Genomic DNA, 26,733 nt, shown 5'->3' on the forward strand with positions numbered 1-26,733 from the left:
TAGGACTAGATGGGCCAAAGGGCCTGTTCCTGTGCTATACTTTTCTACAACAGGTAAGTGGTGTTTTAGACAGTGAAGAGAGTTTTCAGGGATTACCGTGGAATCTCGATCAGTTGAGTAAGTGAGCCGAGGAGTAGCAAGTGGAGTTTAATTTGGAGAGATGCGAATATTTCATTTTGGGAAGACAAATCCGCAAGGTCCTGAGTTGTGTGTTGTCGAACAGAGGGATCTTGGAGCACAAAAATTCCCTAAAGTGGTGTCGCAGGTGAAGCTGGAAAGAGTACAGATGAGATTTCTGAGGATGTTGGCAGGACTCAGATGACTGGGTTATGGAAAGATGGTCAATAGGTTGGAACTTCCTTCATTGGAGCGTAGGTGATTGATGATCTTATGAAAATATATAATATCATGAGGTGCAAAGATAGGCTGTGTGCAATGCACACAGTTGTTTTTCCCCTCAGGGTAGGGGAATGTAGAACTAGAGGACATAGGTTTAGGAGGGGCAATGTTTTCACCCGGATGGAATGAACTGCAAGAGGAAATGATTGAGGCAGGTACATTTAACAAAATTTAAGACGTTTAGACAGTTGCGTGAAAATTACAGCACAGGAACAGGCCCTTCAGCCCATCATGTCCATACCAAACCAAATATATCTTAAACATTGAAATTGAGCTCGCCCTAACACTTGTGCTTGCAGCCACCCTCTGAGTGTATAAGTTTCCCCTCATGTTTCCTTTGTTTCACTTTTCACCCATAACCTCTGTTGTAGTCCCATCAGACCTCAGTGGAAAAAGCCTGTTTGCAGCTACCCTATCTGCACTCCTCATAATTTTGTATACCTCTATTAAATCTCCCCTTAAAATTTTATGTTCCAAGGATAACCTATTCAACCTTTCCCTCTAACTCAGGTCCTCCAGGCTCAGCAAATTTCTTGTATATTTTCTCCGTACTCTTTCATCTTATTGACATTTTTCCTGTAGGTGGATGGCCAAACCTGCACACAATCCTCCAAATTAGGTTCACCAATGTCTTACACAACTTCAACAAGGCATCCCATGTCTTGTGCTTAATACTTTGCTTTGTGAAGGCCAATGTGCTAAAACCTTTCTCCATGGTCTTATCTACCTGTGATGTCACTTTCGATGAAATAGGGACCTGTATTCCTATATCTCTTTGTCCTACCTCACACCTTGGTGTCCTGCTGTTCACCGTGTAAGTACAGGGGTCCAAGGCATAAAAAAGGTTGGGAACCCCTGGTTTAGAGTGATATGGGCCAATGCAGGTAAATGGAACTTTAACAGATGGGGGTCTTAGTCATCATAGTCATAGTCATACTTTATTGATCCTGGGAGAAATTGCTTTTCGTTACAGTTGCACTGTAAATAATAAATAGTAATAAAACCATAAAGTTAAATAGTAATATGTAAATTATGCCAGGAAATAAGTCCAGGACCAGCCTATTGGCTCAGGGTGTCTGACCCTCCAATGGAGGAGTTGTAAAGTTTGATGGCCACAGGCAGGAAATACTTCCTATGACGCTCTGTGCTGCATCTCAGTGGAATGAGTCTCTGGCTGAATGTATTCCTGTGCCCACCCAGTAGATTATATAGTGGATGGGAGACATTGTCCAAGATGGCATGCAACTTGGACAGCATCTTCTTTTCAGACACCACCGTCAGAGAGTCCAGTTCCATCCCCACAACATCACTGGCCTTACGAATGAGTTTGTTGATTCTGTTGGTGTCTGCTACCCTCAGCCTGCTGCCCCAGCGCACAACAGCAAACATGATAGCACTGGCCACCACAGACTCATAGAACATCCTCAGCATCATCCGACAGATGTTAAAGGACCTCAGTCTCCTCAGGAAATAGAGACGCCTCTGACCCTTCTTGTAGACAGCCTCAGTGTTCTTTGACCAGTCCAGTTTATTGTCAATTCGTATCCCTAGGTATTTGTAATCCTCCACCATGTCCACTCTGACCCCCTGGATGGAAACAGGGGTCACTAGTACCTTAGCTCTCCGCAGGTCTACCACCAGCTCCTTAGTCTTTTTCACATTAAGCTGCAGATAATTCTGCTCACACCATGTGACAAAGTTTCCTATCGTAACCCTGTACTCAGCCTCATCTCCCTTGCTGATGCATCCAACTATGGCAGAGTCATCAGAAAACTTCTGAAGATGACAAGACTCTGTGCAGTAGTTGAAGTCCAAGGTGTAAATGGTGAAGAGAAAGGGAGACAAGACAGTCCCCTGTGGAGCCCCAGTGCTGCTGATCACTCTGTAGGGCACACAGTGTTGCAACATCGTTGATCAGTTGTACCGCAGGGTTTGTGTCTTTGATGTATAACTCACCAAAAGGATTGGAGAGGACAGGGCTGTAGATATGGACAACATCAAGGCATTTGACAAGATCTTGCAAGGTAAGATCCTGACTTAGAATGTGAGATCACAGAGGATCCAGGGTGAGTAGCCAACTGGACACACAATACACTTGATGCAAATAGTCAGATAGTTGTTTATTATTCAGATTGTAAGCCTGGGATTGGAACTGGCTCCTCTGTTGTTGTGTTTGAGATGTAGTATGCTGCTATCACCACAAAAATCTGCATTTTCATGCTCAATGGGTATGCGTGTTGTAAACATAACTTTGCTGGGTCAAATAACGACAGCACAAAAAGATTGTTACTTATCTTTTCACCCGTTTATTTCTTCGAGCTCAGCCGGGGAGTGAACTTGGACCCGACATCAGGGAGAGACCCTTTCTCATCTCCCTGGCAGTTCTACTGCCTGATGTCAGAATTGTCAGAAGTTATAAGGCCACCGATACAAAAGAACAATCAATTTGATAACCATTCCGGCCAAGTCAATGGACGATTGATACAAAGAACAGTCAATTTGTTAGACACTCCAGCCACCTTAATTAAAGAAAAGAATGTCCTACCTGGTTTGCTGGAGCCACAACTTAATTACAAAGATAAAAATATCCGTCAAATTTATGCTTTAAATGAAAAGGAATGTTCTGTCTAATTTCCACCAGGTACTGCTTTTTGTCAAAATCAACAGGTGTGAAAAGCCCAGAGACATCTTATGTGGATCTGGGTGAACTTCAACCCTCATCTTGCTCCAAAGAAGGCAGCTGTGAGACATTATTCAAACACACTGCAGTCACAGACATAGTCAGTACTGAATCCATTGTTTACAGGAATCTGAGAATCCCCCATTCCCTTAAACTTTATCAGTGTCTATGACAATAAACTGGTTGTGTGTCATATATTTCATAATTTGAATGAGAATGAATTGTGGATGACACCAAAATTGGTGTTGGGTGGAATGTTATCTCAGACTGCAACGAGATCCAAATCAACACAGAAAATGAGCTAAGGGATAGTAGATGGAATTTCACATAGGCAAGTGTGAAGAGATAGGAAATGAAGCCAGGACAGCACATAGATGGTGAATGACGGGGCTCGGCGGAGTGTTCCAGAAGAGAGACACTGAGGGTTATACTGAAAGAGGCAACACTGCAGGTAAACTGGTGAAGAAGGCACATGGACAGTGAATGACAGGGCTCTGGGGAGTGTTCCAGAACAGAAAGAGAGATCTATGGTTATACTGTAGTTCCCTGAAGGAGACACCACTGAGGTAAGCTGGTGAAGAAGGCACTTGGCATTCTTTGCCTTCATTGGATGGGCATTGTGGCCAAGAGTTGGGTTGTCATGTTACAGCTGTGCAAGATGTTGGTGAGACCACATCCAGTATTTTGTGTGCATTTCTGGCCTTTGGGTTGTGAATAATTAGAGTGAGTGCAGGAATGATTGACATGGATGTTGCTGTGATTGAGGCCTTCAGTTATTAGGACATTTCTCTGTAGTGAGGAAGGTTGAGTGGTGACTTGTCAAACTTTTGAAAAGTAAGAAAAATAAGATATATTGTCAGTCTTTTCCCCATGGATAGTGGGATCTGAAACTAGATGACATACATGGGTTTAAGGTGTGAGGGGGAAGATTTGATGGGGGGCTGACAAGTAAGTTTTTTGCACAGAAATTGGCCATATGGAACAAGTTGCCAGAGGAAGAGGTGGAGACAGGTGCGATTATGATGTTTGAAAGATATTTGGACAGGTATATTGACAGCAAAAGTTAATCTTTGTTTATGCTACGAACCCCTGCCGTTAACCAAGGTTGGACCATGGACCCCAGGTTGGGAACCAATGGTGTAGAGGGATATTTATTGTGGGACAGTTGACTTGGGTGGTGAAACTTCTTGAAATTTAAAATTAATAAGGAAAGCAACATAGTTGTGATTCAAAGCTTGGGCTGATGATTTAGTGTTTTGTTTACATTATTGTTTGGATGGGCTCATTGCCTTGAGAAAGTCGGGTTTAGTAAGTTGGTTTGTTATTGTGACTTGTACTGAAGTACAGTTTAAAAAAAAGTTTGTTTTGCATGTTGTCGATACAGATCCTTTCATCACATCAGTGCATTGAGAGTACCAGGGAAAACTGTAACAAAATGCAGAATAAAGAGTTACAGATACTAGATGAAGTGCAATGTAGGCAAATTAATAAGGTGCAAGGATATAAGAAGGTAGATTGTGAGATCAAGAGTCCATCTTGTACTAGGAGATCATTCAATAGCTTTATCAATGAGACATAATCTCTCTCAGCCTGGTGATATGTACTGTCAGGCTTTTGGTGGTTGATGGGAGGAAAGAGAAGGGAGAATGTGCATGATGAGTGAGGGTCTTTGATTAACTTTCAGTGGGGCAGCAATTAAATATTGGTGAGGGCCAAAAGGAGCATGCCAAATTTCTTTAGCCTCCTCAGGAAGTAAAGGTGATGGTGAAGTTTCTTGGCGTGGTGTTTTTGTGGTTGGCCCAGGATAGACTGTTACTGACATTCATTCCTAGGAATTAGAGGCTCTCAACCTTCTTGAGCTTAAGACCATTGATGTAAAACAGGACCATGAGTGCTGACACCTCCCCACTTTCCTGTACTCTAACATCATTATTAGAGATTCAGTCCACTATGGTGGTATCAACTGGAAGCTTACTAATGAGTTGGAGCTGAATCTGACCATGCAGTTGTGAGTAGAGTCAATGGCTGAGGACACAACTTTGTGGTTCACTGGTGTTGAGGATAATCCTGGTGGAAGTGTTCTTGCCTAGCTTTACCGATAACGGTCTGTTGGTCAGCAAGTCAAGGATTCAGTCACCAAGGGAAGTGTTGAGTTTCAGGTGTGGGATCCCTTCTGCAGGTATCTTACATTACTCCTTGATCTGCTTATCCCTCGCTACTCACTCCTTGACCCTGTCCCCTGCAAATGCAGCAGGTGCAGAACTTGTTCTTGCCCTTGCTTCCTTGCCACCACCCAGGGCCTTGAACAATCCTTCTTACTCCAGTCCCAGTCTGATCTGTCCGCCTCTGAATTGTGGAGACATGCGCAGACCAGGTGACCAATTTGCAGAGACCTACCTACCCCTGGTCTACAATGGCCATGTTGAGGTTGAGCTCCCTGTTGCGTGCCACTTCAATTCCCCTTCCCTTTCCCTTTCCCACATTGACTTTGGGTTTCTCTGATGCCAGGCTGGGGTCCAACACAAACCTGAAGAACTACATTTCGTAGTCAGTCTACTACCCACCTCCCCCACCCACTTCTATAACTCAGTTTTGTTCCCGTCCACCTATTCCATTCACGTACTGGTGCACATTTCTTCTGCAGAAGCTGCCTATTTGCCCTCACAGGTTCCCTAATAGTTCCCATGATCACTTTACTGATTGAATTCCAACATTTGTAGTCTGTGTTTCACCAATTATTGTCCTACAAACTGACAGCACTTTTTCTCTTACCTGACTTCATCTGTCAGGCCTCCTCCTTCTGACTTCAGTCTTATCATCTCCTGGCCCCTGATGCAATCTTCACTCTCCCCTCCTTCCCTCTCCATTCTCAGTCTTGATACAAGGTCTCTCTCAGCCCAAAACATTGACAGAGTTTTTCTACCCATGATATTCCTTGTCCCATTAAGTTATTCCTATAGTTTGTGTGCCTTTTTTTTGCCAATCATACTGTATCTTATCATAATCAAATATCTATCATTGCCGGCACTTGTCTATGTCAGAGGTTCAAATATTCATCTACATACTGTTTAAATTTTGTGGAAGTGCTGTCTCCGTCAAAGTTCAAGGTACATTTATTATCAAAGTACATACACATAAGAAGTGATAGACAGGAGCTACAGAGAGGTAGTCACCCCGAGGTTGCAGGACAGATAACTGAGTGACTGTCATGAGAACGGGGGGAAATGCACAGCCAGTGCAGAGTACACCTGTGGCCGTTCCCCTCAATAATAAGATATACAACTTTAGATACTGTTCAGGGATATAACCTACCATGGGGGAGCCACAGTGAGTGGGTCTCAGGCACTGTCTGGTGCTGTGGCTCAAAAGAGCAGAGAGGTGAAGAGGACTGCAATTTTGACAGGAGATTCCTCAGTCAGAGGTGCAGAGATGAGGTTCTGTGGGTGCGACAGAGACCTACAGATAGATGGCATGTTGCTTCTCTGGTGCCATGATAGGGATGTCTTGGATTGAGTCCATGGCATTCTCAAGGATGGGGGTGAGCACCCAGAAGATTTGGTGCATATTGGCACCAATGACGGGTAGAAAAGGTGCAGAGGTCCTGAAGAGAGATTTTAGGGAGCTAGGTAGAAAGCTGAGAAATGAGACTTCAGGGTAGTTATCTCTGATTGCTGTCTGTGCCACACGCCATCGAAGGTAGGAATAGGATAATTTGGTAGGTGAATGCGTGGCTGAGGAACTGGTGCAGGGAGCAGGGGTTCAGATTTATGGATCTTCTGGAGAAGGTATGACCTTCACAAAAGGGACAGTTTACACATGAATCTGAGGGGGTCCAATATCCTTGTGGGCAGGTTATCCAGAGTTGTTCAGGAGGGTTTAAACTAATTTGGCAGGAGGATGGGAACTAGAATGATAGTGCTAAAGATAAGGTAGTTAGTTTACAAACAGAGGCGATGTGTAGTGAGACTCTTAGCAAGGAGAGGCCGAAGATAGGGCAAATTGCAGTCAACAGGATGAGTTGCAACATAAAAGGGATAAAATTGAAAAGAGTGAATATATGACTGAAGGTGTTATGTTAGAATGTGTGCAATATATGGAATGAAATCAACGAACTTGTAGCGCAGTTACAGATTGTCAGGTATTGTTCACAACAGGGGGATGGGAACCAGTGCAGAGAGACAGAGGGGTGTAAAATGAGAGTAGAAGCAAAAAGTATTAAGGTGAAAAGTAAAAGTGGCAGGCCGGCAAATCCAGGGCAAAAATCAAAAAGGGCCACTTTTCAACATAATTGTATAAGGGCTAAGAGTGTTGTAAAAGTGAGCCTGAATGCTTTGTGAGTCAGTGCAAGGAGCATTCGTAACAAGGTGGATGAATTAAAAGTGCAGATTGTTATTAATGAATATGATATAGTTGGGATCACAGAGACATGGCTCCAGGGTGACCAAGGATGGGAGTTCAACATTCGGGGTTATTCAATATTCAGGAGGGATAGACGTGAAAGAAAAGGAGGTGGGGTAGCATTGCTAGGTAGAGAGGAGATTAACGCAATAGAAAGGAAGGACATTAGCTGGGAGGATGTGGAATCGATATGGGTAGAGCTACATAACACTAAGAGGCAGAAAACGCTGATGGGAGTTGTGTACAGGCCACCTAACAGTAGTAAGGTTGGGGATGGTATTCAACAGGAAATTAGACATGTGTGCAATAAAGGAACAGCAGTTATAATGGGTGACTTCAATCTACATATAGATTGGGTGAACCAAATTGGTAAAGGTGCTGAGGAAGAGGATTTCTTGGAATGTATGCGGGATGGTTTTTTGAACCAACATGTCAAGGAACCAACTAGAGAGCAGGCTATTCTAGACTGGGTATTGAGCAATGAGGAAGGGTTAATTAACAATCTTGTCGTGAGAGGCCCCTTGGGTAAGAGTGACCATAATACGGTGGAATTCTTCATTAAGATGGGGAGTGACATAGTTAATTCAGAAACAAAGGTTCTGAACTTAAAGAAGGGTAACTTTGAAGGTATGAGACGTGAATTAGCTAAGATAGACTGGCAAATGACACTTAAAGGGTTGATGGTGGATATGCAATGGCAAGCATTTAAAGATCGCATGGATGAACTACAACAATTGTTCATTCCAGTTTGGCAAAAGAATAAATCAAGGAAGGTAGTGCACCTGTGGCTGACAAGGGAAATTAGGGATAGTATCAATTCCAAAGAAGAAGCATACAAATTAGCCGGAAAAAGTGGCTCACCTGAGGACTGGGAGAAATTCAAAGTCCAGCACAGGAGATTAGTGTGCAAACTTAAAGCACACGGTATTGGGGGTAAGGTATTGATGTGGATAGAGAATTGGTTAGCAGACAGGAAGCAGAGTGGGAATAAACGGGACCTTTTCAGAATGGCAGGCAGTGTCTAGTGGGGTACCGCAAGACTCAGTGCTGGGACCCCAGTTGTTTACAATATATATTAATGACTTGGATGAGGGAATTAAATGCTGCATCTCCAAGTTTGCGGATGACACGAAGCTGGGTGGCAGTGTTAGCTGTGAGGAGGATGCTAAGAGGATGCAGGGTGACTTGGATAGGTTAGGTGAGTGGGCAAATTCATGACAGATGCAATTTAATGTGGATAAATGTGAGGTTATCCACTTTGGCGGCAAAAACAAGAAAACAGATTATTATCTAAATGGTGGCCGATTAGGAAAAGGGGAGGTGCAATGAGACCTGGGTGTCATTATACACCAGTCATTGAAAGTGGGCATGCAGGTACAGCAAGCAGTGATAAAGGCGAATGGTATGCTGGCATTCATAGCAAGAGGATTCAAGTACAGGAGCAGGGAGGTACTACTGCAGTTGTACAAGGCCTTGGTGAGACCACACCTGGAGTATTGTGTGCAGTTTTGGTCCCCTAATCTGAGGAAAGACATCCTTGCCATAGAGGGAGTACAAAGAAGGTTCACCAGATTGATTCCTGGGGTGGCAGGACTTTCACTAGGCTTATACTCATTGGAATTTAGAAGATTGAGGGGGGATCTTATTGAAACGTATAAAATCATAAAGGGATTGGACAGGCTAGATGCAGGAAGATTGTTCCCGATGTTGGGGAAGTCGAGAGCAAGGGGTCACAGTTTGAGGATAAGGGGGAAGCCTTTTAGGACCGAGATTAGGAAAAACTTCTTCACACAGAGAGTGATGAATCTGTGGAATTCTCTGCCACAGGAAACAGTTGAGGCCAGTGCATTGGTTATATTTAAGAAGGAGTAAGATATGGCCCTTGTGGCTAAAGAGATCAGGGGGTATGGAGGGAAGGCTGGTACGGGGTTCTGAGTTGGATGATCAGCCATGATCATACTGAATGGCGGTGCAGGCTCGAAGGGCTGAATGGCCTACTCCTGCACCTATTTTCTATGTTTCTATGTTGTAGGCATCACTGAAACATGGCTGAAAGAAGATTATAGCTGGGAGCTTAATGTCCAAGGATACACGTAGTATCAAAAACTCCGACAGGAAGGGAGAGGCGGCAGCATTGCTCTTTTGGTTATAAAATAAAACTAAATCATGAAAGGTGACAGGATCAGAAGGCTGTGGAGTCATTCTGGATAGAACTAAGAAGCTGCAAGGGTAAAAGACCCTGATGGGAGATGTATACAAATCCCCAAGCAGTTGTAAGGATGTGGCCTACAAATTACAACGGGAGATAGAAAATGCATTCCAAAAGGGCACAGTAATGGAAGATTTCAATATGCAGGTAAATTGGGAAAATCAGGTTGGTGCTGAATTCCAAGGGGGGCATTTCTAGAATGCCTGTGAGATGACTTTTCAGAAAAGCTTGTGATTGAGCCTACTAGGGGATCAGCTAGTCTGGATTGTGCATTGAACCAGAATTGATGAGAGCTTAAAGTAAAAGAACCAGAGGGGCAAGTGACCATAATATGATCGAATTCACCCTGCAATTTGAGATGGAGAAGCTTGTCAGATGTATCAATATTATTGTGGAGTAAAAGAGAGAAGTTGGCCAGAATTGATTGGAAAAGAACACTGGCAGGGTTGACAGCAGAGCGGTAATGGCTGGAAGTTCTGGAAGCAATTTGGAAGGCACAGGATATATACATCCCAAAGAGGAAGTAGTATTCTTAAGGCAATATGACACAACTGTGGCAAGCAAGCAAAGTCAAAACCAAAGAGAGTGCATATAATAGAGCAAAAATTAGTGGGAAGTTAAAGCATTGGGAAGCTTTTAAGTACCTGCAGAAGGCAACTAGAAAAGTCATTAAGAAGGTAAAGGTGGAATACGAAAGTAAGTTAGCCAATAACATGAAAGATGATACTGAAAGTTTCTTCAGGTATGTAACATGCAAAGGAGAGGTGAAAGTGAGTATTGGACCGCTAGAAAAAAATGCTGGATACGTAGTGATGGGGACAAGGAAATGGCAGATGAACTGAAGAAAGCATTAGTAATGATCTATCAGAATCACTAGATTCTGGAATGGTTTGGAAGACTGGAAAATTGCAAATGTCCCTCCGCTGTTCAAGAAAGGAGAGAGGCAGAAAAAGGGAAATTATAAGCCTGACCTTGGGTTCAGAAAATGTTGGAGTTGATTGTTAAGAATGTGGTTTCAGGGTACTTGGAGATACATGATAAAATAGGCCGTAGTTAGCATGGTTTTCTCTGGACCTGTATTCACCAGAATTCAGAGGAATGAGGGGTGACTTCATTGAAACCTATCAAATGGTTAAAAGCCTTGACAGAGTGGATGTGAAGAGGATGCTTTCTATGGTGGGGGTATTTAAGATCAGAGGACACAGCCTCAGAATAGAGGGGTGTCCTTTAATAACAGATGAGGGATTTCTTCAGCCAGAGAGTGGTAAATCTGTAGAATTCATTGTCACAGGCAGTTCCGGAGGCCAAGTCTTTATGTATTTTTAGATAGCTAGATACTTTATTGATCCAAAAAGAAATTATAGGCAGAGGTTGTAGATTCTTAATTGGTCAGGGCATGAAGGGATGCGGAGAGAAGGCAGGAGATTGAGGCTGATTGATCAGTTGGGATGAAGTGGTGGAGCAGACTTGGTGGGCCAAATGGCCTAATTCTGTTCCTATATTTTATGGTCTTGTACAACCTTGAGATTCTTTCCTAACAGATAGCCAGAAAACAAAGAAAACCCGAAAGAACCCATCAAAAATAAAAATTGTCAAGCATCCAATTAAAAGGGGGAAAAAAAGCCTTGCAAGTAATGGACACAAGCAAATAGCATTCTGAACTGAAGTCCACAAAGAGAATCCATCCACAGACCCTTGGGTCAGCGCAGAACGAAGCAGTGAGCCAAACTGGCCGGTCCTTGACCTTTCCAATTTGGCTGGGCACGTAAATCATCATCCAAACATCAGGTTCAGTAACTTCTGTACGCTCTGGGACCTGGACCCCCGCCTCCTCGATTCAGCGGTACCTGACCTTTCCAATTCAGCCCGGTGACTTGGCAACGGACTCGCTGCCTCACCTCAGTCTGGCACATCAGATTCCCTCTCCAGTCCAAAAGGAAGTTACAGACTATTGCTTGCGATGATTGTTTACCAGAAAACAAGCGGTTATTAAAGTAATTAGTTGTTTTCCTTGTTTCATTGGCCACCAGCTTGAAGTTGCTGAGATTCACCGGCGCTATCTTAAACCATCTTACACCCACTCAGGCATGTGTTCTGGATAAGTGATGAGAAATTCTTGTTCAGATCCCCCCCAAACCTCTTTTTCCACTTGCCTAAACCTCTGGGCTTTAGTTTTACGGATCTCTGTTGTGGGAGAAGAGTTTCCTCCCATGTGTGAAACCAAGGTTGCTTATAATTCTGTGTACCTCTGCCAGGTCCATTTCAGCCTCTGCTTCAAGGAAAACAGATCTAGTTCCATATTGTTATTATATCTAATCTCCAACTTCTTTGTATATCTAGTTTTTCCAGGATGCTGCCTTTGCTTTTCACTTTGCACATTGACCTTAAACTCTTGCTGTTTCATTTTTAAAGACTCCCACTTGTCAGATGTGGACTTGCGTGCAAGTAGCTTCAATTGGTCAACTTTAGCAGGTCCTGTCTTATTTTGAAATTGGGCTTCACCTCTTCCAAATCTGGACATTGGACCATCCTTATTCCTTTCCATAATTACCTTTAAGCCTGTAGAAATACACACAAAATGCTGGAGGAATTGGTCAGTTCAGGCAGCATCAGGTGGGATGGTACGGTAGCATAGTCGTTGGCATAATGCTTTACAGTACCAGCGACCCAGATTCAGTTTGCGTATTCTCCCTGTGACTGTGTGAGTGCTCTAGCTTCCTATGACAGTCCAAAGATGTACAGGTCAGTTGGTTAATTGCTCGTTGTAAATTGTCCAGTTTTTAGGCTAGATTTAAATCAGCGGTTGCTGAGCAGCGTGGTCTGAAGGGCCTATTCCGCATTGTATCTCAATAAATTTTTTAAAAAATCTGTGGAGAGGAATAAACAGTCAATGTTTTGGGTCAAGACTCTTCATCAGGAAAGGTCCTCCAGCATTTTGTGTGTGTCAGTCTAGATTTCAAGTATCTGAAGAATCTCTTGTGTTTGTGATTTGAAACCTATAGAGCTTTGCCCAGAAGCCTGTCTGCTGCCCACACAAACAACTTCTTTGTTTTACCATCAGCAGCTCCCTTCATTTAAATCATTGATGTGGATTTGTATTGGTGGTGAGCAACCTCTTTGAACTGCAGTCCGTGTGCTGAAGATACTTGTATGATGCTCTTAGAGAGGAAATTGCATTAATTAGACCCACCAATAATGAATGAACGATGATGTGCAGTGGATTCTGGTTAATTGGGCCATCAGTTTATCGGGGCAGGTGCTTATTTAGGACAACTCTTGAAAGAACAAGAACAAATGGAGAAAGTAGCTGGGATTCCCTTCGTTTATTTGGAACACTATTCCACTTAATTGCGACAGGTAGCTGTTGCCAAACAGTTTCTAACTATCTTCAGTCATGTGGCTGCTGGACACTACCACGTTTAGAGTGAACAATAGTAAAAAGTAGCAACTTTTGTCATTGATGGTTGGTAAGTAATAAGCAGTAAGACAATTCAAGCTACACACATCAAAGTTGCTGGTGAACGCAGCAGGCCAGGCAGCATCTCCAGAAAGAGGTACAGTTGACGTTTCGGGCCGAGACCCTTCGTCAGGACTAACTGAAAGAAGAGCTAGTAAGAGATTTGAAAGTGGGAGGGGAAGGAGGAGATCCAAAATGATAGGAGAAGACAGGAGGGGGAGGGATGGAGCCAAGAGCTAGACAGTTGATTGGTAAAAGGGATATGAGAGGATCATGGGACAGGAGGCCTAAGGAGAAAGAAAAGGGGGAGGGGGGGAAACCCAGAGTATGGGCAAGGGGTATAGTGAGAAGGACAGAGGGAGAAAAATGAGAGAGAGAAAGAAAGAATGTGTGTATATAAATAACGGATGGGGTACGAGGGGGAGGTGGGGCGGAAGTTTGAGAAGTCGATGTTCATGCCATCAGGTTGGAGGCTACCCAGACAGACTATAAGGTGTTGTTCCGCCAACCTGAGTGTGGCTTCATCTTTAGTCTGGAAGATTGTTTCGCTGAACACCGACGCTGTGTCCGCCAGAGAAAGCAGAATCTCCCAGTGGCCACACATTTTAATTCCACGTCCCATTCCCATTCTGATATGTCTGTCCATGGCCTCCTCTACTGTAAAGATGAAGCCACACTCAGGTTGGAGGAACAACACCTTATATTGCGTCTGGGTAGCCTCCAACCTGATGGCATGAACATTGACTACTCAAACTTCGGCTAATACCCCACCTCCCCCTCGTACCCCGCCCGTTATTTATTTATTTATATACACACATATTCCCCCTTCTCCCCCCTCCCCCTCCTCCCCCCTCTCCCCCTCAAATTTTTCTACAGAAGTGGTTTGTCATTGCCTTCTCCTGGGCAGTGCCTTTACAAAGATTGGCGACCCCAGCCATTATCAGTAGTCTGCAGAGATTGTCTGCCTGGTGTCAGTGGTCGCATAACTAGGACTCACGAGTATGAGGGGTGACCTAATTGAAACCTACTGAATGTTGAAAGGCCTTGATAGGGGGTTTGGAGAGGATGTTTCCAATGGTGAGGGAGTCTAAGACCAGAGGGCACAGCCTCAGGATAGGGGGAGGTCCATTTAGAATGGAGATGAGTAATTTCTTAAGCCAGAGAGTGGTGAATCTATGGAATTCATTGCTACAGGTGCCTGTGGAGGCCAAGTCATTGGGTCTATTTAAAGCAGAGGTTGATAGGTTCTTGATTAGTCAGGGTATGAAGGGATATGCACGGAAGGCAGGAGATTGAGACTGAGAGGAAAATGGATCAGCCATGATGAAATGGCAGAGCAGACTCGATGGGCCAAATGGCATAATTCTGTTCCTATATCATATGGTCTTACATGGTCTTTTTCTACAGAAATAGTTTGCCATTGCCGCCTTCTGGGCAGTGTCTTTACAAGAGCCAATTATCAGTACTCTTCGGAGATTGCCTGGTGTTGGTGGCCACATCACCAGGACTTGTGAATGTACCAGCTGCTCATATGACCTTTCACCACCTGCTCCCACCGCTTCACGTGACGGTGATCCGGGATGGCGGGAGGAGGTGGGTTACTAAGCTGGTGCGACACCTTGCTCAAGAGTGACCTGCAGGCTACCGGAGGGAAGGAGCACCTCCCACCTCCTTTGGTTGAGATGCATCTCCACCTCGCCACCTAAATAACTACTACCTCTTTACATCATGCCTGATACGTTCTGAGTTTATGGCAGTGCATATGAGAATAGAACCATGCGTAATGGAGGTGGAGAGAGTCATGGATAGAAATGATTTCACAGTGGTCATTCCTGGCAACCTTGTTATGGACAGGTGCATGTTCGGCAGGTGGCCTGCACTATTTGCTGCAGACCCAGTATAGCATTTGTGTTTAAATTGTTAGTTACTGTAAGTAGATGTATTGAAACAGTTACGTATACTGCAAAAATATTGAGTAGAGAACTGAAAAGTAGCTTGGTGAGGCAAAGCCTTTTCTCAAATTTCCCTAAACTTCACTTAGAAGCTTTGGAGAGGGTTCAAGATGCTTAGCAGGGTGTTGCCTGGATTAGTGGGCACGTGTTATGAAGAGAGGCTGGACGAACTCTGTTCTCTTTGAAGTGACAAACGCTGAGCGGAGACCTGATGGAAATTTATAAAACTCAGAGGAGTCGATAAACTGGTATCTTTCTCCCAGTTCTGATGTCTAATACTAGAGGGCGTGCATGAGTTGGAGGTAAGTTTTGTTTTTCCACAGCAGGTCTTGGGTGCTTGGCATGCATTGCTAGGGGTGGCAGTGAAGACAAGTATAGAACTGTTTGAGGGGATTTTAGGTAGGCACACAAATGTGCAGAGAACTGAAAGAATATGTACATTGTGTAGGTGCATGGGAGCAGTTATGTTTCTCATAGAACATAGCACAGAAACAGCTCGTAATGTTGTGCATTAATTAAATGCCCAACTGAAATACTTAATAATCAAATCCCCAACTAGATTCACTTACAGCATCTTCCAGAAGAAGATGGTGCCAGCGAACAACGGAGACAAGGGCAACATCCACCAGTTGGTCAAGAAACTACTACTTTTTCATTCAAATATGGTTCTGCTACTGTTGGAGCCTAACCATCACCGACAATTTAGCGGTATGTTTCCCGGGCCAACTGAGCAATCTGGCGCTTTGCTCTCTCTGAAGATGTTTAGTGCAAAATGCGAGATCTCAAGGCCAAGAAGCCTGGAGATGGGGCTCGAGCTCATGATTGAATCCATTTCTCGCCAATCTCACCACTTAAAGCGCCGAGAAAGATTGCAATCATCAAGGTAGTTGTGGAAGGTGAGCGGGTGTTCAGCGCTGTCTTCCAGCCTTTTAATTGATGCTGTGGGAGGAAGATGTCTGCATGTGATGTCTCTCTCTCCTTCTCGCTTGCTGCTCCTGTGGAAAGTCCCTGCGTTCGAATAATCGCTCTGTCCCTCGTTGTTTTTGGAGGATGGTGCAGGAATCCTAGATTTAATCGACACAGTTTGTGGATTGGACTCGAGTTCATTTATGATGTGTGTCTGATTTCTGGTTGCTCCTTTTTTTTTGCGGTTTTAGGTGATTTTTGAATCAGGGCGGCCTGCAGATAATGAACACTAAGCTGAAATGTATATGCTTGGACACTTGATTCTGTGTTTTGCGTTTTTTTTTCGTGTTGCCGTTTGCTCGATTTGGTTTTTGTGTGTGTGTGTGGCGGTGGGGGGTGGTGATTCATGTTTATTCTTTGAACGGGTTCCATGGTTTTCTTTGTTTTGTGGCTGTCTGTGGGAATATGAATCTCAGGGTTGTTTACTGCATACATACTTTGATAATAAAAGTACTTTGAATCATCGAAACTAACCCCCTCTACCTACATGATCTCCAAATCCTCCCATTTCATCATGCACATTCCTGTGCCTATCAAAGAGTTTTTTGAACATCTCTGACATACTTACTTTGAATGTTATCCCTGGAAGCACATTCCAGGCATCCAGCACTCTGTGAAAACAACAAACTTGTCCTGCACATCTCCTTTAAACCTGTCCCTTTCACTGTAAATGTGTACTCATTTAATTAATTTGGCACATCATGGGTGGGCCCGTTCTTGTGCTCTATTGCTTCTTCATGGTTTGTCATCTGTGATTATAGTATTGTTCACTCATTATGTACTGTGTTGTATGACGTGGCACAACGTGGTCTTTCCATGAAAATGATTGCTCTTGGCAAATTTTTTCAAATTTTTCTACAGAAGTAGTTTGCCATTCCCTTCTACTGGGCAGTGTCTTGACAAGACAGGTGACCCCAGCCATGATCAATTTCCTTTAGAGATTGTCTGCCTGGTCTCTGGTCACATGACCAGTACTGTGATATAACACCATAAGATATAGGAAATGAGAGCAAGGCCATTTAACACATCGTGTCACATGGCTGATCCAATTTTGCCCTCAGCACCAATCTCCTTCCTTCTCCCCGTATCCCTTCATGCCTTAACCAATCAAGAATTTATCAACCTCTGCCTCATATATACGTAACAACTTGGCCTCCACATCTGCCTACGGCAAAGAATTCTTCGGATTCACCACTCTCTGGCTAAAGAAATGCCTCTTCATCTCTGTTCTAACAGGATGCCCCTCTATTCTGAGGCCGTGTTTTCTGGATTTAGACTCTCCCACCATAGGAAACATCCTCTCCACATCCACTCTATCAAGACCTTTCACCATTTGATAGGTTTTCATGAGGCCACCCTTCATTCTTCTGAATTCCAATGAATACAGGCCCAGAGTCATCAAATGCTCTTCATGTGACAAGCCGTTCAATCTTGGAATCATTTTCACGAACCTCCTTTGTACTCTCTCTTTATAGTACTTGCAAATCTTGCTCAATTCCCGCTGCTGCTTGTAAGGAGTTTGTATGTTCTCCCCGTTACTGCATGGGTTTTCTCACATAGTTGAAAGATGGTAGGCTAATTGGTCATTGTAAACAGTCCCGTGATTAGTTTAGGATTAAATTGGGGGATTGCTGGGGGCCACGGCTTGAAGGGCCAGAAAGACCTATTCCGCATCTCAATAAGTAAAAACACCCTGCAGTAAAAGCAACTTGCTACCATATTCTCAAGGGCAGTTGGAGTTGTGAGTTACATGTTTTCTGCTCACACATAGATTTAGAAAGTCACTTTGGTGTAAAGCAGACTGGTTGATCGTGCTTGCTTCCTGATACTGGATGCAGTGTTGAAGGGGTAAAATTCTTTTCAGATGAGATTTTACTAGAGACGTGATGCTGGTTCTGGGCTTGGGCAGTTATTCCCCAGAACATGTCAAGAAATGTGAAGTGATTTAATGTCTTGGATTGGTTATGTTCTGATGGAGGTTGGGGCTGCAGCAAACAACCATTTATTTCCTCTTCCTCATTTTAAGAGAAGAGGAAACAAATTACAATATCCTCATTCAAAGAAAGCTGTGAGGTGGGTCTACATTACATACAAATGAGGCATAAATGTCAATTCATGGATACTTACAGACGGAGAGACCAGTAAATACCCAAATCTTGGTTGCAAAAAGTTCAGACTCCCAGCAATTAACCAAACCGTCATTCAGAAAATATGCAAAAGCCAAAAATCGAATCTTAGCTGCTGTTCTGTGTTTCATTTTCACTTGTCTCATCAATAAGTTCGCAAAGTCTTAATAATGTGTTTTGTTAATCTCTAGATGACAGACCCAGGCCAAGATCTTCTGCTTGCTGCTTTGAGCGAAAGTGGAATTAGCCCTAATGACCTTTTTGATGCAGATCCACTTGACACTGGCTTGATGTCGCCTTTGTCGTCCAGTGGCAGCTTGCAGCAGGTAAGATGGTTTTTCTTGTTTTATAATTTATATTCCTTTCTCTACCTTGAATGTGACTCTTTGCAATCTAATGTTTAGATTGTAATGTGACTTTTTACTGTAATGTATGTAATGGAAGTTAGGGTTGCATATATTCAGATTGAATGTTGCCTCTGATTACTGTGGACAACAAGCATTTTTGAAAATGTGGCTTCCTCGGAATTTTTGTTTGTTTATTGATAGACCACAAATATAATTTCAGACTACTTGTATAATGTAGGAATTTGCAGGAAACAAGAAATTAACCTTTATTGAACATAATGTATTTAATTGCATAACAGTGCAATTGCTTAAGCAAAAATGTTTTGTTGGTGATTTTTGTTTATACTCAATGTCTGAAACAATAATCAGCATTGATGGATCCCAGTTGCCCTGATACTGTTTCTCCATAACCACAAATGTCCTGGGGAAACCTTCCACCATGCTCTTCACTGGTGGTGCCAAGATTTGCAGGGAAGAAGTCTAAATGGGAATGCAGAAAATGAATCTTTAGTGACATGTTGCACTTGTGTTGGGCACGTGGCCAAGTGGTTAAGGCATTTGTCTAGTGATCTAAAGGTCGCTAGTTTGAGCCTCAGCTGTGGCAGCATGTTTGTGTCCTTGAGCAAGGCACTTAACCACACATTGCTCTAGTGTCTGTGTGAGGAGTGGCGCCCCACACAGACTTCCAATCTGCGCCTTGTAAGGCATGAAAATGCCCAAACACAAGCCTCTCATGGACTGAGTTGACGTTCCCCCTCCCCCCTGCACTTCATGGTTTTGTATACTTGAAGCATGTTGTCAACCAGCTGTACATAGCTGGACATGAACATTTTCTGCAACATTCTTGAATGCGATTTTCTCCAGTCCCACTAGAAGTTCTTCGAATTGCCTGTCGTTGATGTCCTGTTTGTTTTGTGGATTGAAAAAAAAGCCTTAGTTATGGCATCAGTAATTCTGACTTGTGAATTGAATTGTCAATTGAACTACAAAGTATAGATGATTTCAAATAAATGATGTGTGATAGGGAAATTTCACGGTAATTTTCATGATCATTAGCCCAAAATCCATAAGATACCCCCAGAAGTATTCAGGAAGGAAAATCTTTGTTGTCCAGTGATATTGACACAGGATTCTTAAGCTTATGGTGCAGAAGTGTTTTAGTGCAAAGTTGGGCTAAATTGTCTCAAACTTTAATGTTTTGTGTATTTCTTAGATTATGCTGCTCTTTGTGTGGTTGCATTCTAAGGTTAAGTTTATGGGATTGAGCTTTTTATAGTTTGCTTCATATCAAGATTACTTTATATCAAGTGTTCCCAACCTTTTTTCTTTAATGCCATGGAGCCCTACCATTACCTGAGGGGTCTGTGGACCCTAAGTTGCAAACCTCTGCTTTAGACATAGCTGTGGTTTCAAGTCAAGTTAAGTGAAGTTTATTGTCAGTTAACTACATACATGTATATAACATGTATAACCATATAACGTATATAGAAACGAGGCAACATTTCTCTGAACCAGGAGATAAAGTACTACTACACATGGCACACATAACACAAGATAACTTATGAAGGTAAGGATAAAATCTACAGATGAATCATACATAAATAACAAACTGAAGTGCATAAACTAAATATTGTAAGGTACGGAACAGATTAACCAGTGATACTTCGAAGGGGGTGCGACAGGGAGTTCAGAAGCCTGTTGGCCTGAGTGAAGAAACTGTTTCCCATTCTGACTGTAACACACATCAAGGTTGCTGGTGAACACAGCAGGCCAGGCAGCATCTCTAGGAAAAGGTACAGTTGACGTTTCGGGCTGAGACCCTTTGTCAGGACTAACTGAAGGAAGAGCTAGTAAGAGATTTGAAAGTGGGAGGGGGAGGGGGAGATCCAAAATGATAGGAGAAGACAGGAGGGGGAGGGATGGAGCCAAGAGCTGGACAGGTGATTGGCAAAAGGGATATGAGAGGATCATGGGATAAGGACGAGGGAGATGTCCTCCTTTTTTAAAGAAAGGGGCTTCCCTTCCTCCACCTTCAACTCTGCTCTCAAACACATCTCCCCCATTTCATGCACATCTGCTCTCACTCCATCCTCCTGTCACCCCACTACGAATAGGGTTCCCCTGGTCCTCACCCACCACCCCACCAGCCTCTGGGTCCAACATATTATTCTCCGTAACTACCGCCACCTCCAATGGGATCCCACCACTAAGCAGATCTTTCCCTCCCTCCCCCCCCCCCCCGCTTTCCGCAGGGATCGCTCCCTACGCAACTCCCTTGTCCATTTGTTTCTCCCCCCCACTCCCCATCCCTCCCCACTGATCTCCTTCCTGGCACTTATCCTTGTAAGCGGAACAAGTGCTACACGTGCCCTTATACTTCCTCCCTTACCACCATTCAGGGCCCCAGACAGTCCTTCCAGGTGAGGCGACACTTCACCTGTGAGTCGGCTGGGGTGATATACTGCGTCCGGTGCTCCCGATGTGGCCTTCTATATATTGGCGAGACCCAACACAGACTGGGAGATAGTTTTGCTGAACACCTACGCTCTGTGCGCCAGAGAAAGCAGGATCTCCCAGTGGCCACACATTTTAGTTCCATGTCCCATTCCCATTCTGATATGTCTATCCACGGCCTCCTCTACTGTAAAGATGAAACCACACTCAGGTTGGGGGAACAACACCTTATATTCCGTCTGGGTAGCCTCCTGATGGCACGAACATTGACTTCTCTAACTTCTGCTAATGCCCCACCTCCCCCTCGTACCCCATCCATTATTTATATACACACATTCTTTCTCTCTCTCTCTCCTTTTTCTCCCTTTGTTCCTCTGACTATAACCCTTGCCCATCCTCTGGGTTTTTTTTTCCCCTCCCCCTTTTCCTTCTCCCTGGGCCTCCTGTCCCATGATCCTCTCATATCCCTTTTACCAATCACCTGTCCAGCTCTTGGCTCCATCCCTCCCCCTCCTGTCTTCTCCTATCATTTTGGATCTCCCCCTCCCCCTCCCACTTTCAAATCTCTTACTAGCTCTTCCTTCAGTTAGTCCTGACGAAGGGTCTCGGCCCGAAACGTCAACTGTACCTCTTCCTAGAGATGCTGCCTGTCCTGCTGCGTTTACTTGATGTGTGTTGCTTGACTTTCCAGCATCTGCAGAATTCCTCGTGTTTACCCATTCTGACTGTTCTTATTTTTATGCATTAGAGTCTCCTGCCTAATGTTAGAAAGTCGAAGGGGATGCTGGATGGATGGGTGGGATCCTTGATAAAACTAAAGGCCCTGCATGTGCAGCGCTACTGATCAATGTCTCCGATGGGAGGTAGGGAGACCCCTATGATCCTCTCAGCTGCTCTCACAGTCCTTTTTTCTGGACTTCCGGTCCGATGCTCGACTACTCCCATACCAAGTGGAGATGCAGCTTGTTAGGACACCCTCAGTGCTACTTCTGTAAAATGCAGTTAAGATGGGGTGGGGGTGGGGGGGCCTTGCTTGCCTTCATCTCCTTAGAAAGTGCAGGCACTGATTATCTTTATTTGTCACATGTACATTGAAAGATACAGTGAAATATCTTTGTGTTAACAACCAATAGAGGCCGAAGATGTGTTGGGGCAGCTTGCTGGTATTGTCACGCTTCAACGTAGCATGCCTCAACTTATTAACCCTATCCTGTATGTCTTTGTAATGTGGGAGGAAACCAGAGCAACAGAGTAATCCCATGTGGTCACGTGGAGAATGTACAAACTCTGTACAGGCAGTAGCAGGAATTGAACCCCAATCGGAGTTGAAGGTACTTTAGAGTTTTAGATTAATTGAATGACAATTCAAGTGCATATTTTTTTTTAAAAGCTGCAAGTACTGATTGGGTTCAGCAAGGAGCACGGTTGCATAGCATAATGGTTTACAGCACCAACTGTAAGATCCGGGTTTAAATCTCACAGCTGCTGCTCTAAACTGTTATGCTATATAACTGTGCTCCTCGCTGAACCCATTCAGAACTTGCAGCTTTTTTAAAAAAAAATCTGCATTTGTATTGTAATTTCCTGCAACCTTCAATTGAGCCAGAACTCTACAATTTCTTCAGCTCTGTCCTCCAGAGAGTCTCCAGCTTTCTTAGATTGTGAGACTGTGTGAGTTGTAAGGTCTGTAATTTTGTACTAATGGAGGGTTTCAGTGTCCAAAATATACAAACGTTTGTAGATTGGAATTGCAACAGCACTGGAAGAAGAGAGGGGGTGATTGTCATCAGGAGGATCTTCCTGATCAGTGTGCTTATGGCCAACTAAGTAAGGTGGTATTACTGGACTTTATTGTGGGAAATGATCTGGGTCAAATAGAGCAAGTATTAGTGGGAAACAACCAAGGAACAGAAATGATAATATCAAGTGGTTTGAAATAGCAGTAGAAAGGACAGAGACAAATCCAGAACCACTGAGAAAGAGGCAGTTTCATTGGCTTGGGAACAGATCTGGCCTTTGTGGAATCAGAGCTTAACATGCAAAAGCGATTAAGCATTAGGAGGACTTTAAAATGGAGATAATTTTAGATATTGTGAGGCCTCCGTTGGTCAGGGTCAACCATGGATGTTGCTTCCTACTCATTTACATAGTTGACATGTAAAGCAGGGCAATACGATATGGAGAGCGACCTGTTACCCATACAGCTGGCTCCCCTTCTCCGTGCAGCTGATGACTCCGAAGGAACAGCAGAGACTGATACAGTTTGCCACCAGCGCCACCGCAGGAGCTGCCAGTCAGGTTCACCTCAGGGAATCCAGCTCCTGATTTTTCCCTCAGGGTTTACTCCCAAAGCCTTCTCCGTGAATGGGTATAGCCACAAGGGAGCGGAGGTTTGAGATCAGAGTTTTCCTTCTAGATGACTTGCCAACCACGGCTGATGAAACCCAACTGTATGAACTTTAGATACATTCTAGCTGTATTCCCATGAGGAATGAGAATAGGGAATTAAAGGTGGGCTCCCTAGATAACCAAAATTGAGAAAAATGGAAGAAGGGGAATAAAAGAGAGGTTGGTGTTGGGGGGGGGGAGGGGGGAGTGTTAACGCAAATCAGACCCAGACTGATTTACGGAAAGGAAAATGAGATGAAGAATGAGCATGAGAAAAAACAAAAAAAGGAATCAATTTTGAAATGTGAAGATGAAATGATTGTAAGGGATAGGGGCTGAGATTTAGGACTGGAAAATCTATTTATTCATTGAGATACAGCATGGAATAGGCCCTTCCAGCCCTTCAAGCAGCACCACCCAGCAACTTACCCCAAGCCTAATCACAGGACAATTTACAATGACCAATTAAGCAACCAACTGGTAGATCCTTGGTCTGTGGGAGGAAAACAGAGCACTTGGAGGAAAACCCACATGATTACGGGGAGGTAGTACAAACTCCTTAAAGGCAGTGGCAGGAAAATTGCTAACATTATACCTGTTGGTGTGGGCATAAATCTGGATGTGACCCACTCAATCAATTTAACCTTGATAGTGGAGTAGTCCTAGAAACAACTGGGGACAAGATAAGCAGTCACTGAGTCAAGAATGAATTTATTAAAGTAAAATAAAAATTGGAGGAAATTTATAAGTTATCAGAATGTTGAGGTTGAAGGACTTGTTCCTATGCTGTACTAAATTCTAACCAGCATCTATTTGTTAAAAGCCAATCATATTTAATTTAATTAGAATGCAGCACAGAATAGACCCTTCCAGCACTGAGCCATGCTTCCCAGCAACCCCCAATTTAACCCTAGATGAATCACCGGGCAATTTACAATGACCAATGAACCTACTAACCGGTACATCTTTGGACTGTGGGAGGAAACCGGAGCACCTGGATGAAACCCTCAAAGTCGCGAGGGAGAATGTATGAGCTCCTTACAGACAGCGGTGAGTTTGAGGAAAGAAATTATTTGTCAGTGATTTGGATGATGGACTTCGTGGCTTTGTTGCAAAGTTTGCAGGCGATATGAAGATAGATGGAAGGGCAGTTAGTCTTGAGGATGTAGAGGGGCTACAGAAGGATTTAGATAGATCAGGAGAATGGACAAAGATATGGCAGCTGAAATACAGTATCAGGATGTATATGGTCATGCACTTTGGTAGAAGAAATGAAAGGGTTGTCTCAATGGGGAGAAAATACAAAAAGCTGAGGTGCAAAGGGATTTTGGAGTCATTGTGCAGGATTCCCTGAAAGTTAACTTGCAGGTCAAGTCTGTGGTGAGGAAGGCAGATGCAATGTTTGCATTCATTTCAAGGGTATTAGAATGTAAAAGCAAGGATGTAATGTTGAGACTTTATGAAGCACTGGTGAGGCCTCACTTGGAGCACCGTGAACAGTTTTGTGACCCTTATCTTAGAAAGGACATGCTGAAACTGGAGAAGGTTCAGAGGAGGGTCACGGAAATGATTCCGGTATCTTGAATAGCTTGTTATATAAAGAGCTTTTGATGGTTCTGGGCCTCTACTCACTAGAATTCAGAAGAATGATGAGTAACTTCATTGAAACCTATTGAATGATGGAGTGATAGAGTGGATTTGGAGAGGATGTTTCTTATGGTGGGAGACTCTCAGTCCAGAGGACATAGCCTCAGAATAGAGGGGCATCCTTTTAGAACGGAGATGAAGAATTTCTTTAGCCAAAGTGTGGTTAATCTGTGGATTTTCTTCGTCAGAGGTAGCTGTGGTGGCCAAGTCTTTTTGTATATTTAATGCAGAGGTTGATAGATTTTTGATTAGTCAGGACGTGAAGAGTCAGGGGGAGAAGGCAGGAGATTGGGGCTGAGAGAAAAATTGGATCAGCCATGATGAAATGGCAGAGCAGACTCGATGGGCCAAATGGCCTAATTCTGCTCCTGTATCTTATGGTTTTATGGAATGCAGGTTGATGCAATATGCAATATATTGACTTATAAAAGACATTTGCTGAGGTGCCAAATTCGTCATCAAGATGGATGACTCTGGAATAAAAGTGGCTGTTGTAGTTTTAATCAAAAACTAGTTAAATACTAGGGATCTAGTCAAAGTGGAAGGTAGCTATTTCATACTGATGGAAAGTTTACAGTGGAGACCCTCAAGGAATGAAATTGTGAGTTATTGTTCCTAAAATGAACTTGAAAATTTTCTAGAGCTGCAGTGACATCGGGGTGGGGGTGGGGAAATGAATGATAAGAATAGTGACAAACTATTCAAGGCGATAAGGCAGCTTGGCCAATAGATGCAGAGGAAATATGACATTGAGAAATGTGAGGTGTTACATTTGAGTAGGAAGAGATGGTTTAACTAGAGTATTGTAACACACACAAAACGCTGGAGGTACTCAGGCTGGGCAGCACCTATGGAAATCAGTAAACAGTCAACGTTCTGTGCCGAGACCCTTCGCCGGTACTACAAGACTGGGGTATTGTTCCAATTTTGGCTACAGGATGTTAGGCTAGATGTGAAAACTGAAGTGCATATATAGAATAGGTTCATAAGTTACTCTGAGCATGTTGAACTTCAGTTATGTGGATAGAAACTTGAATTCCTCTCCCTAGAGCAAAGATTTTTCAACCTTTTTTATGCCATGGACTACTACCATCAAGCAAGGTGTCCATGGATCCCAGGCTGGGAACCACTGCCTTCGAGTCATTTGGAAGGAGGTATGAAGGCAATTGCCAATGGACAGAGGTAGTTTCCATTGGCACAGAATGGAGGTGATTGGCAAAGTACTCCATTGAACGTGAGCAAAAACATTGATACTTTTTGGGTGTTTGAGGTCTTGAATCTATACCCAGGTAAATATGAGAGTTTCTACAGATGCTGGAAAACCAGATTGTTGTGTATTTCAATCACAAACAAGAGAAAATCTACAGATGCTGGAAAGCCTTCTGAGTTCCTCCAGCATTTTGTGTGTGTCGTTGTGTATTTAATTTTTCAGTAATATTTGAGTAATCTTGTAGTATGTATATTGATTAACCATTCTTGTTCATTTAAATAATTATGGATTATATGTAAGAAAATATGTGAATTACATTATGTCATCACGCTACCATGTGACATGTGCACACCTTGCTTAAAGTAAACACGAGTTTAGAATCACATTCCAGACTCTTGTGTCCTCCTTTGAATTAGTTTAATGTTTTGAAGTTACAGAACATGGCATAGAATACCACACAAAATGCTGGAGGAACTCGGCAGGTCAGGCAACATCTATGG

The 26,733-nt window shown here is 43.4% G+C and overlaps 1 protein-coding gene across 1 annotated transcript in view; it reads left to right on the top strand.

Annotated features, from left to right (window-relative positions):
• sbno1 (strawberry notch homolog 1 (Drosophila)) overlaps positions 1–26,733 on the top strand; it is a 145,292-nt gene that overhangs the window by 3,975 nt on the left and 114,584 nt on the right. The window contains exon 2 of the mRNA XM_072240752.1: positions 18,379–18,513. Within this exon, the coding sequence (XP_072096853.1) occupies positions 18,379–18,513 (135 nt within the window). The remainder of the gene's footprint in view (positions 1–18,378; positions 18,514–26,733) is intronic.

This window comes from Mobula birostris, chromosome 22, assembly GCF_030028105.1.
Source record: "Mobula birostris isolate sMobBir1 chromosome 22, sMobBir1.hap1, whole genome shotgun sequence".
In the NCBI taxonomy this organism is placed as follows: Eukaryota; Metazoa; Chordata; class Chondrichthyes; order Myliobatiformes; family Myliobatidae; genus Mobula; species Mobula birostris.